The sequence below is a fragment of the Macadamia integrifolia genome, chromosome 3, assembly GCF_013358625.1.
Source record: "Macadamia integrifolia cultivar HAES 741 chromosome 3, SCU_Mint_v3, whole genome shotgun sequence".
In the NCBI taxonomy this organism is placed as follows: Eukaryota; Viridiplantae; Streptophyta; class Magnoliopsida; order Proteales; family Proteaceae; genus Macadamia; species Macadamia integrifolia.
The window spans coordinates 4,265,274-4,278,940 of NC_056559.1; the positions used below are offsets into that span (position 1 = coordinate 4,265,274).

Sequence of the window (13,667 nt, forward strand, 5' to 3'; positions counted from 1 at the left end):
GTGCTATGTCAATTCAATCACCTCTTAAACCCTAATGTTCTAATGTCTTTCATTGGCATTGGCCAAACAGATACGTCACGCCTGCGATCATGAAAAACAGAGTTCATACCCCACTATCTTTCCTCGGGCTAAGAACGCTTCAATGCCATTGTCAGTGAAAAGATTGACAGGGTCATAGACTTATAATTCATTCAGGCATAAAGCATATAGTTGCCACAAAAGATCAAACCAAAACAATGACATCTAGCAAAAACCAGATCAATGTCATAGAAAACATTTGTGACAACCTCAACAAAGTAAAAAAGTTGCAGCAAGGGAATGTGCAAGAGAATCTACTAGAGGCCCAAATGTCCTCTCCAACCTAAGATTTAAACGAGAAATAGAATGCGCTCCCACCTTTCAAAAGGATTATGTGGTTACAACACCCTCTCCAGGGAACCGTTTTAGATTTCTTTGTGCGCATTGCATCCTAATGATAAAAGGTTTTCCTAATGTATTTGAGACTCCGGCTTACATGTACGTTTGCTGTGAGGACTGCATCCCACTGCCCATATAAGCCCCATAATTTGATGGCGCAGCATTGAATGTGCTTGCTGTAGCCCTCTCATCTTGGGGGTAATAGTATGGCCTCTGTGCATTTGGCTGCTGCGTGTAAGCTCCCTGGCTAGGAGCTTGATAATCATAAGCAGTTGGACCCGCTTGAGGATACCTTTCCGAGACACCCATATAGGCTCCCCTCCCATTGAAAACTGGAGGCTGCCTATTCACAGCAGCAACAGGCATACGGCGCCCAAAGTACCCTCCATTCGCTCGAGCCCTCTTTGGCTGTTGATGCTTTGCCATATCTCCCATCCTTTTCTTGTCCGCCTTTGATTTCTCCAGTTGAGCCACTCGTTTCTGAAGTGGATCCAGTGGATATTCAGCTTCAAGCTTGTACTCCTCAACACACCTGATGACAGCTCTTAATGCACCAAGCTCCTGGGCATTTACATCAATCTGAATACAAAGTAAAAGAAGTTCTCGTAAATAATTTCACAGGGGGGGAGGGGGTATTAAAAAACGGTGGATTCTCTTTTGTTCTACTTGCTAGAATATTGATAAGCACCTGAGGACCAGCAGCACCTCCTGAACCGCCGTTTCCTTGTGAGTTCCTCCTCAAGTCCTTCAAGTATGTCTTTAAAAGGGGCACAGGAGGAAAGCTCTCAGAAAGCTGGAATGCTTGACTAAGGTGGACAGCATCAATTTGCCTTCCACTGCTGACCAGTGATTCAATAACACCTGCAAAGGAGTGAAACCCTGGATAATTAGACACTCAACATAATCATAGACTCAGCGGGGCTCTACCCATTTGATCCTTGCTTCTCTCTCCTAGCTTTCTGAAACAAATCTATGTAATGCCCTGCAAGGCGCCCAGCCAATGGTATAGCCTACAGAAAAATGGTAAGGTCTCCAGACACCATTATGGTCAGTTTAACAGAACACCAACCTGGCATTTTGTGTGTTAACCCAAGAGATCGGCAGAGCTCAGGTGCCTGCCTGCGACGAGCAACAGCAAGAACAAGCTTGCAAAGTTCTTCATCATCAAACTCCGAAGCAATCCTAAAAGTTGCGAGGAGCTGCAGAAATGCCTCTGCTTCCAATGAATTTCCATTGGCAGCATCAACGTCCACACCAGCCAACTTAGGCTTCCAGTTATCAGCAATTGCCTTGGCTTGCTGCTTGATTTCAGGGCTCAGAGGGTGATCAGCACCAGGCTCGACCCCCGCCAACAAGGGGGCCACGGCTTCCAACAACATAACACATGATCTGCGCATGCCCTGAAGGGCTGCATCCTTCTTGTTACTTTCAAGGGTAGTTTCATCAGGAGGGTAAAACCCCTCCAGAGAATCCAGCACCAAATGGGCTGGTTCAGTTGCACTTCTCAATGCAACAGAAAGTTCCTCACGTGTGGCGGCAAGATTTTTTCGGTTCTCCATAACAAAAGTCAGAAGCCCTTTTGCATCCATCTGTTCGCAAAATTGCGTCAGCTCTGGACAGGGCTTCACTTCAACAGCCACGCCATCAGCATTTTCCCCTGATCTATGAGGGGATTTCTCCTCCAAATCAGGGAGGGGAGAATTGGTATCACCATCAAATGAGCTGCTTACCTTGTTTTCTGTGTTGTCCTCAACATCTACTGCCTCTGGAGATGGGGGCTTGTATTTCTCTCGTGCCTCTGCAATGGCAGCAGCAGCAGCATCTTTTATCTCCTGAACTTGATCCAATAAAGCTTGTTCTTTAGCAGCAACAACTGCTTCTCTCTCTGCAAGCAATGTGCGAGTTTGAGATTGCTTCTCCTCAAATTCCTTCTCCTTTTCTTCTAACTCATCAGATCTCTTCTTTAACAATCCCTCAAAGTTGCAGAAATATTCTTCAATTTCCTTCCACTGAACCGTGTCCTCAGGAGAATCCTTGTAAGATTCGAATTCAACAAATGCCTTCCCAAGCTGTTCTACCATAGCAGTTGTTGACTCAACGCCCAAAACTGGCTCTGCATCCGCCATGGCTATGCAAGGATGGAGATGATTACAGGCTCTACATAATAGATTACAATAAGAAAACTAGCCTCATATTGCCAAACAAGCACATACAAGATGTCTCCAAACATACTGGAAACGATAAATGAAGCATAAAATGAAAGGGAAAAGGATAATCAGTAGACAATTAGTTTGTTTGCTATAAACTAAACATGGCCCACCACATCTAAGCCCATCCAACACCCCTGGACTGGCTGAAGCTTCCCTGAAAAGCACTAATATAGCATTGACCTCATCAAAATTAAAGGTGGGTATTCAGAACACGGCTCAAAAGTCAACAAAAGGACTGGTCAGTAAGATACATATCTCGGTGAATTCTTATTTCATGGTAAAGAATCCACTCATCTCGATTATTCACAAGAAAAAGGAAGAAATCGGAGGACTTGTTGAATACCAATTTTCAAGTATTCAATTAAATACAGAAGCTTACTCCATAGTTGGAACGTTGGAACAAATCAAATATAATCCTAGACAGAAATTAACTTGGGTACATTAGAAGCAAATAGGAGCTTTAAATGTATACGGAACAATTCAGAAGCTACCAAACTTAGATCAGTCTCACTTTGGTGCATTAATGATTTAATGTAACTACCTATTCCCCAAGCAGCTAAGGTAACAAAAAACTTCAAGTTGGGCACTGGAGAGTGAAGACAAGGACAAGGTCCTATTCCTTATTTCCTTGCTTTTGTACAAGGAGAGCTAGGTTCTTTTTAGGACAAAACGATGTAACAGGATGGAGTTTAAATTATAAATTAACAACTGGAGGATACAAGACCTCGTTGGAAATTAAAAGATGCTACCAAATGCATCATCCTATGCTACTACCAATCCATAACACAAAAAATCTGCTCTTATGTATTACAGATCCAATCCCTCCTTAAGTTACACACCGCAACGGAATTCAATTTTTCATGAAAATATGCTTGGACAACACCATCCATCTAAATATCACTCTCCTTGGAAAAGGAGAAAATATTTTCAAACATTGAATAGAATACTGAAGTAACAAAGTCTTGTCAGTTTCAGCTAAAGATTTGGCCCCCTACACCTAAGAACTTCCTATGAAATGAAACAAAAGAAAACCTCCAAACACGATCAATAAGGTTATTGAATGAGGTCAAGTTGTCGACTTACCATAAAAAAAAATAAAACACATGTATAGTAGGTTCATATGGAAACTGGAATGATAACCCATTCTGATGCAGTAATAACGCAATCCAGGATTCCAAAAAACACAATTCGGATGACCCAAATCACAACAAATCCCAGGAATCAAGTGGTAATTGAGTTACAGACTTCTGAAACTGAAGCCAGTGGAGTTTGCAGGTTTTAGTTGTTCTCTGAAAAGAAATCTCTCAACAGGGACGACGATAGGGGCTAAGGTTATAGCTGTAGATCACCCAAAGTTTGAGCTGAAAGTGGAAAGCTCAGATGAGATCAGTACCCATCTTTGTGGGACTGTAGTACCATTAGAGCAGAATGAAAGAAGAAGAAGAGAAGGAAAAGAATGTAAGGCAGAGTAATAGCAAGGGAGGAAAAAAAAAATGAAAGGAAATGGAGAAAGATGGATCAGATTTGATGGAGAAAGGAAAGAGAGGAGAACAGAAGAACCACAGTCGCACCACACCTCAACCAATGAAGTACACATAACCCAAAACTCATTAAATATTCCTGTATATTCCTTCCATCAATGGGTTACATTATTTATTTAGTTTTTAAAGCAGTAAGGCGACGCAGGCGTTCGAGGGTCTTTCGGAGCGCCTTAGCTATAAGGCGAGCATAAAGTGTCGCCTTATCGGCTAAAGCATTCCTGTGTAATTTTTTGATAAAACCAATCTATTTGGCTCAAATCCTAGTTGAATCCTATTACTCATATGGTAAATAAATATTAAAGGTTCATATTCATACCAATGTAAGATATTCATCAATTATCAATCATCAATCATCAATCATCAATCATCAATCATCATAACTAGGAATAAACTAAGTTCATCTTCATCAATCATTAATCATCATAACATATTAACATATAATATAAATACATAATTATGAAACTAAATTATAAATATAAAGAAAAGAGGACAAAAAATACAAGTATTTATTATACTTACCTCTATGATGCCAAAATGAGTGCCTAAGCCCTAAAGTCATCCATTATATTTCTACTGTTGTCAAAGAAGAATGAATAAAGCTCACTGCTGCAGGAGCAAGCTCACTACTGTAGGACCAAAATGGTCGCCTGGATCAGTGGTTCTTCCTTGTTCCTTGATTCCTTCTCAAAGCTCTTTCTTAAAACCCTTGACAAAATCCAAACCCTGTTTGTGAATCATGTTTTTCTTTTGTTTGTTTTGGTTATTTTTGACGGAGTAAAGCTGATCCCATACATCTTAAGTGTTAACAAAACCATACACCTACCAATAAAAAATCTATATTTGGAATCTCCATCAAGTAATTTTAAAATGTGTTTAAAAAAAAACCATAATGCGCCACTTCACATAAGACGGAGCACTACCTTACCATCTCTAGACCGCATTAGCGCCTTAAAAACTATTAAATAAGAAAACAATAAAAAAAGAGCATCCTAATGAATGATGTGTTGGTGTATGATGTCTTGTATTCCGTCGCAGTTTAATCCAAGGAGTATTGGTGCAATTTAATCCAGGGAGTACTGGTGCATAACCCGCTCGAATTTTTTATTTGATGGCAATTGTGTACTTTTCGGATTAGGGTTTTTTCGCTATATATTTGTAGCGAATGTTTCTTTCTCTGTAATGCAAGCAATACTGAGAGGTGTGAGGACGAGCGTTGTAACCCTATTCTCCATTGATAGTGAAGCAGGATCTCATCTCACCGGGGACGTAGGCAACCTTGCCGAACCTCGTAAAATCCGTGTGCATTGTTTGTTTTGTTTTTCCATTATCTTCTGCATCGTTTTAGGGTTGCGTTTCTACATGATGCTCCCTTTGTTGCAGGGTCTGGGAGGGGCAAATGTAAGCAACCTTACCACCTGCTTCACAGAAGAAGTTGTTTCCAAGTTTCAAACCCGCAACCAATAGGTTGCAATAGCGTGACTTGACCATTGCGCCAAGGCTTGCCCACTGAATAAGAAAAAACTCAAGATAAAGAAACTTAGCCCTCTTTGGTATCATTTTTCCCTTTTATTTTTGTCCACAAAATGGTTTTGGCTGCATTCGGTATCATTTACGGAGCTTGTTTCTATTTTAAAAAAAAATGATAAAACATAAAACAAAAAAGAGATCAAGAATTATTTGTGTTTTGGCCACAATTGATTTTTAGTTATTTTTGCACTGCATTTTAATGAGCACGTGCTTAAAATCCCAATATGGAGGGTAAAGTAGTCATTTGTTTTGTAATTAGAAATCTAAGCCCTTCCCCCCTCTTCTTCAGTCCAAAGTGAAGAAAGAGAGTTATAAGGAAGATGGGTGAAGGGAATCTCTTCACCCATTTCTTCAAAAAACCATTTTGCACATAGAGATACCAAACTATTTCTCACAAAAAACCATATTTGTCAAGAATTTACCAAACCATTTTTATGTTTTGATAAAAAATGGTTTTCATCAATGATTTTTGTTAAATAGGTAAAAATCAAAAAGAAAAATGATACCAAAGAGGGCCTTACTCTATTATAGAAAATAACGCAATCTAAGAAACACAACTTCTTCCATGGCTATTTCCTACCAAAATAAAAGATAGGATAACGTTTTCCTTCACCATCAGGTGAGGTTCACCACTCCATCCTAGGGTTCACAAACCCCTACAGGATTTTAATACCTTCCCAAAATACCCTCCATATGCCCCTTGTTAGCATCTAAAGACGCCATGGTATGGATTCCCATTCACTGTGGCTTAGGAAAACTCATTCCTAAAAGATTAAAAATGGCGTACCTAGTGCATGAGGCTTTGGCATGTGCGAAGTCCGGGGGGCAAGAACTACAGAGCCTTACCCCGAGAATGTCAAGAGGTTGTTTCAACCGCTTGACAACCAAGTCGCAACATTTGGTCCTAAAATATAGAAATAAATCTCTACCAACCCCCTTTGGACCAAAAAACTAGTTTTAGTCCGTCTCCCCTCAATTTGGGCCACCACATCCATTCATATTGGTCCAGCCATACATCAACTCTCCTCCTGTGAAAAAAACCCACCTTCATTAAGTTTGGATAAAGACCAAGGATGCCATCTAAATAAACTCGTTGGAGAAGAAATGAGCTAAAAAGAATAGAATCCTCCTTACCATCCTTTCCCAAAACCTGATCAACCTGATTTCTTGGGTCACATAATCGTGCTTGTCTTTAGCCTTTTTTAGCTGAATAAGGCCTACATTGTCTGCTTAAGCTTAATTGTCAAAAGGACCTTAGCAAGAAGAAGCTTCATCTCAAGTCCACAATGGTTGAAGGAATAAGTGTTCTCATTACCACAATTCTGTTCCTCTTATCAATTAACCACAGTCATCCAAGGAGGACGTGAAAAACCTTCAAAGATAGGACATTACATTGCACTATATCAAACAACCACCAATAGAATACTCCATAGACTACCGTCATATCATACTCTGGCCTAAAAAATATTGTTGTGATGCCAATCACCCATGTCAAATACCTTGTGTGTAGCCAAAAGTGGATGAAGAATGTAGGAGTGTTGCTGCTCTCCATCACTACCATTGTTGTTGACCTCACTAGGTTCACCCTCATAACGTGGCCAATACTAACCATCGTGGCCAATAGTGAGGTCATTCAATGATATAACTCTTATAAGAAGAAAATGATGCAGTCGTTGGTCATCTTACACAACGGGTTACTTCCTCAGAGAATTCCAACCACTCACTGAGATCTAATGTTCACAGCCTCAACTCCACAATTAATTCTATCTAGACCATCATGACATCCCTATAGGCTTCCATTGACATTATAAACACTTGGGATGAGATGTGAGAGGCCATAAACCGATTATTTCTACCAAGCGACTACAAGTGGTGCACGCATCTCAAGTTTCACAACTGAGACAAGATGGACAAGATGGTACAACCATTAAAGAATATGTGGCCAAATTTTATTACTTGACCACTTGATCTGATTTTTAGTGGGACGAAGAGAATTTGGTAGCACAGTTTCGAAACAGTTAGCATCTCATATTAGTGCTTCATTGGCCTCTAGTAGATTGCCCACAATAGAGGGCGCCGTACATGTAGCGTATCAGGTAGAGGACAATCTGAATAGGCCTTACAATCGGAGAAACTTTCCAAATACCTTCTCTAAAGGTAACAGTACCAGCAAGCAACCTCCTCCAGCACCACAGGATAGCAAATCTGTTGTATCTTCACGACTATATGGTCTTTTTTCTTCACCTCTATGTGGTTCTAAGAAACCTCCTTCAAAGTCGAGGGCATATTGTCTAGTTGCTTTCACTGATAAGGAAGAACTCATGGCTATTCCTTCTGAAAAGCAATGAGGAACAAGAAATACTTTAAGTTGTATTCATGAGCATAAATCTAGTGAGGTCAACGACAATGATAGTGATGGGAGGGCCGGTTAAGAAAGAGATAAAAGCCTAGGAAGAAAATCAGAGTAGCAAGGGGAAAGGGAGAGAAGCACTCAAACACACTCACGTAGAGCTCAACCAATTTTTTGTTCACCTTCAAATCTGCTCTAACTCGTACTAACAGTCCTACGTCTGCTACTACTTGGAAATAGAAGACTTCAAATAATAAACTACTACTTTCAATCCTTGTTGGACCAAAACCCTGGATTAGACCAGTTCTTCTTGGCTCTTGGCTTTCAAAGCCGATTATGCTGGTCCAACCAGTCAAAAGCAAATGTATTTGCATAAGAGAGCAGCAACACAGTTATGTTCTACGTTCACTTTTCGAAACACACAAGGTATATGACAAGGATGATTGGCATCGCAAAAGTATTTTTTAAACAAAAAAAGATGCTACGATAGTCTATGCACTATGGTAATTGACAATGATAGTTGTACCTACATCTTTGAATAAGCCATTCACAAGCTCGAGTTAAAGATGGAGCCACATCATCACCCCTACAAAGTTGCTTGGGTGAACAACACCCACCTAAAAATTGACGTAAGGTGTTTGCTCACGTACTCAATTGATGGGTTGATTGATACAGTGCAATAAGATCCTCCCTCTGAACATAGCCTAATAATTGCATGCCTATTTTCTAAATAAAATTCCCTTCATGTTTTGCTTGACACATTTCTTTATTTCAACCAAAATAATGAACCTTTTATTTGGCCATATTGATATATTTGATTCAATAAACATTAGTGCATACCTAACGGTTTTGACATGCGTGAAATTTTGAAATTCAGTTTTGTTTTTCGAGGTGCATCTTACATGGCTACATCACAATTATTTGCATTGGCAAATTCTCATATTTAAATAGGGATAAATGGGTTGACTGATACTCAACAATCTATCCAAATGTGTGTATGAGCTAAGCGCAGCCTAGAAAATCCTTCGTACACTAACATTTATCTATTGTCACACCCATGTCTACTTGGTTCATGTTAGGTCAGCAGCTCTTAGTAGCAATCTACAAATGAACAAGGTTTCCAAAGAGTAGGCTTCTTGGGTTCACACATTTCTGTTTGCATCTGCTATGAATATCAAAGTAGCAATGTCAAAGACAACCTCCAGCATGAGGCAAGATGAAGCTAAGCAGTTTCCAGAATAGTTTTTAAAATCAGACCAGGGGTTGAACTGAAAGCACATATGGAGTTCAACCTTTTTGACCAATCAAACAGCAGTTCTGGAAAAAAAAAAAAAAAGTAAATTATGAAAAAATATATTTAAAAATAAAGAATAAGAAAACTGAATAACCGAACCGGACAGTTTTCATAAATTGTTTCAGAAACCAGACAGTTTCCATTTGATTCTAGTTTTTCAGCAGCATGGTTCTATATCCAGACCTAACTGATCGTGATGATGAGCATTTAATGCCACTCCACTTTCTCCTCCTCTTCCAACACCTTTCTCAAGCAAAAACTCTTCTTTCAAATGCACTCTTTACAAGACGTTTCCCATGGCAATATTCAAACAGATACATTTCAAGAGATCTTTTCCAATGGCTATATTTCAACGGATTTTTCCCAAGGCTCTATATATATATATATATATATATATATCCTTTGGTTTGAGGAGATATAGTTGATAATTTGTATTTTTGGAACTAGTGGGTGTGCTATGGTGACCCCATTGTGAGTTTGAGGTCCTATTGTGGTGGGTGAGTCCTCCTCTGGGGTTGATGAGTCCCAAGAGACCTAGAGTTAAGTGGTCCTCTCTGACATTGTTATCCAATACTTCTTTCATTTTCAATCTTATTAGCACTTTTTTAGCTACATAAATTTGGAATTAGAGCAAGTTTCGATTCTTGTGCTGAAGAAGTCTAAAGTCAATCAAGAAGCACATTAGACAATGTAGAACATGGAAAATGAACAAATCACCAGTCCAGTTGCCATTTCAAACTCAAGGACAATTTCTTTCAGAGCAGGGAGAAATGATGCATGATGATGAGCATTTAATGCCAATCCACTTTCTCCTTCTCTTTCAATAGTTTTCCCAATCAACGACTCTTTTTCCAAATGCAAGACATTTCCAATGGCTATATTCCAACTACATTCTAACAAATTTTTTCCAACTACATTCCAAACATAGAACTGCGCGCGAGTGTGTGTGTGTGTGTGTTGATATGATAATTTGTATTTTTGGGAATTTTGGAGTGCCATGGTGACACTATTGTGAGTTTGAGGTCCTCTTCTAGTGAGTGGGTCCCAAGAGACCTAGAGTTCAGTGGTCCTCTCTAACCCTTGTCATCTTGTATTTTTCTTCATTTTTATATTATTAGCACTTTTTAGTTGAGCTGCATCAGGATCGAACCAGAAAACCCCCCCTTTTCTAGCCGCCAGTACGGTCTAGTTATCAGAACTATAGATTCCAGTTCCATATAGAGAGACCTACATAGAGTAGAAAATCAAAACTGAACCAGAAAACTGTTGTAAAAATTACACTGTTATCAGCCATGTCCCATAATCAGCCCTCCCTAAAATTAACTAATATTAATTACTAGTGGTAAGAGTCGTGAGACTGCCACAGCCTCATACCGTGGCATTACATTTTCAGGTAAGAAAATAGACCAGTTTTCTGTTAAAAGACTGCTACTCACTACTTCATCACGTTATCAGGTGTGCCCCCATGTTAATTATTAGTGGAAAGACAGCCTCCTACAGTTTTGCAATATTTGAGGACTTTCAGCAGTTACAAGACTCGATGAGATTGCTGTCACTGAAAACTTTTGAGCGAATAAGGACCTACAAATGAAAAAAAAAACCCTCAAATCTGTATCCATCAAACTTTCTAATGAGATAATTTTTTTTTTCTTACTCAAATGAGAGAATCTCTGCGCCGTTAGAACAAGACAAAGTCCCAAAAGGAAAATGGTGTAGAGAATAGAATAACAACATAAGTGGTAAAAGGGGGGGGAAGGGTCTATAAAAGCATTGCAGGAAAAAGGAAGTCTTAATAAGAATTCTAAAGCTTAAAGCATGCAGAATTAATGCCCACATTGACCTTTCTTCATGCACCTTGGGATCTTTTGCACATGTATCTTTTACCCATATGCTTGTCTTATATTTTCAATCATTGGATGATACACAAATCCAATGAGGTTCCAATACAATCAGCAAGATAATGTTTCTTCTAGTAAGTTTACAGGCATGCCTTACTAGGAAGAGAGAGAGGTTAAGATGATTGATGAAGGGCATGTAGAGAAAGGGAAGAAATCCCTGAGTGAATTCAGAGTTACATGGAAGAAGAGAAGAATAGGGAGGAAAGGGGTCACACGTCTTGCACCATACCCGGCACTAAAAACCTTCAATTTGATTCATCATTCAAAATCTCTCTGATTACTTAGGTTACATGCCTAATAAAATCTAAAATTAAATTAGCAACTCCTAATTTGCTTCCTAAATTCTAACTAATGAAATTAGAAACATAATAAAACTTAAATTGGTAACTCCCTATTGACTATTAACTACCCAAATTAAAAGATTGCAATTAATCCCAAAACAAAATAAAATCCTAAAGATCCTAATGAATCCAAATATCCAATCAGACCGGATTCATCTCGGTTGAGATTGCCCGAAGGGTCAGCCCGATTCAACAGCATCAATTCTGCATCTGTGATGCATGAGATAGAGAAACTTCCCGGATTTGAGAAATCAAGGGAAAATGAGTGTAAAGGGCATGAAGATTCACTTTTCTAGGGAAAGAGAGTGAAAGAGGAAAGACTGGTGCAGGAATTCTTCGGGTAAAGGCGGGTTCCCCATCCAATCACTGTAGGCAAGGTTGCTGAATCACGTAAGATCCTGTAAAAGGGTGGATTCTTTTTTTTTTTTTTTTCATTCCGTGTTTCTGTTCTTGTCTTTCCACTGGCTGCAAATCCATGCACAATTGAATCTTAGTCAGGAAATCCAACAGAGGTTCTGGCTACAAGCAATCGTGTGCTCCCAAAAATACATCACATCAAGGATACACTGCTGTGAAGAAGTTCATAAGACGTGTCCTAATCCAAACGGCGTGAATGGAATAAGTTACCCGCAGATGTAAATGAAATAAGCTACACACCATTCTTTTGTTAAATACCACTTCCGAAGTGAGGCACTGATCAATACTGCAATGCCTAGTGGCTACTCGACTTAGAGACATCATGTACTTGAATACTCAGAATCCAGCCATAAATCCTTCTAGAGTATAGGATAACTTTTGTTGGTGTTTTAGTTCCCTTTAATTTCAATTATTAAACACCAAAAGCATTCTCTACCATGACGCCCTCATTTCTGTATCCATCACCAATACCTTTCAATAACTGCTTCTCTGCCCCCCCCCTCTTTCCTTTTCTACTAACCCGAAAACCACCCTCATTCTCTTATTCAAAGTGACAAATAAATTACCAACGGCGCTCTACCTTAATTTTGCGGAAAAAAATCGTCTGCAATTCCGATCTCATACAATTCCGTGAAATACCACCTTCAGGGGGTGACACGTGTATTGATACCAATGCAATGGTCCAGATCTGATTTAAATGCCTCTTCACTGATTTAATGTTTTATTAGTTGTATCAGATCTGGACCATTGTATTGGTATCAATACACGTGACACCCCCTGAAGATGGTATTGCACGGAATTGTACGAGATCGGAATTGCAGACGATTTCAACCCTAATTTTGCCTCTCCGCACTACCCACTGAACTCCTCTTCTAGACCAAAACAAAAAATAAACAAAAAATAAACAAAAAATAAAGAATAAAGAAAGAAAGAAAGATTCAAATACCCCAACCGGGAAAAAGTCCCATGATTCTAAAGACTCAAAAGCATGTTGACAATAAATTGTTAGCAGCCCTCTTCTTTCAAACCCAACGTTCAATTCTTTCGACACCAAACACAGTCCATGAGATAAAATAGAGAGAAACATGGGGTGGGGGAACGGAATAAGGAAAAATCCACTAAGGAATGGAGATAAAACACATACAAGCCAAGAATTAGCCATAGCGTAAGCACCAAAATTTCAACAAGAAGCAAAGACGAATAAGCAAAATTTGTTAAGAGGGGCATACCTACGCAGTTACGAACAATGGAAATGAATTTAAAACCGCAAGAGGAACAGAGGTAGCAGAGCTGGGAGCCTGCAGTATGCTAAATGCTATTGCGAATAGCGAAATCCAGAAACCCTAGCTTCGTATCTTCCTCTAACCCCGAAACCCTAACTTCGTATCTTCCACTCCAGACGCAGACCTTGTCCAGATGTGAGTTTCAAAACTGTCTCGGGCTCGCATTAACCAAACTACGATAAGATATTAAGATGAGGGCTCGCATTTGGCGCTTTATGGTGTCCGCCTGTCCGGTTAACCCTTTGCGGTTTGTAACTGCGACCGCTATTATAAGGGTCGCCCAAACTTAGCCGGGCTGATCGGTGCGGGTCCAATTTTATCACGAGCTTAGGTTGTGTTTGGTTGCTAGCGAAGGAAAATATTTATTATTTTCATATAAAATATATGGG

At 39.5% G+C, this 13,667-nt stretch overlaps 1 protein-coding gene across 2 annotated transcripts; it reads right to left on the reverse strand.

The window, feature by feature from the left end:
• Positions 1-244: 244 nt before the first annotated feature.
• On the reverse strand, positions 245-13,457 carry LOC122073607 (FRIGIDA-like protein 3). Of its 2 annotated transcripts, none has more exons than XM_042638204.1 (4): positions 13,225-13,457; positions 1,487-2,545; positions 1,106-1,278; positions 245-996 (listed from the first exon to the last, which is right to left on the reverse strand). In XM_042638204.1, exons 2-4 carry the CDS (start codon positions 2,541-2,543, stop codon positions 511-513), a joined length of 1,716 nt encoding a protein of 571 aa, XP_042494138.1. In that variant the 5' UTR covers positions 2,544-2,545; positions 13,225-13,457; the 3' UTR covers positions 245-510. The 2 variants fall into 2 exon arrangements, with proteins under 2 accessions (XP_042494138.1, XP_042494137.1); XM_042638203.1 differs by having other exon boundaries at positions 1,487-2,574.
• Positions 13,458-13,667: the final 210 nt, after the last annotated feature.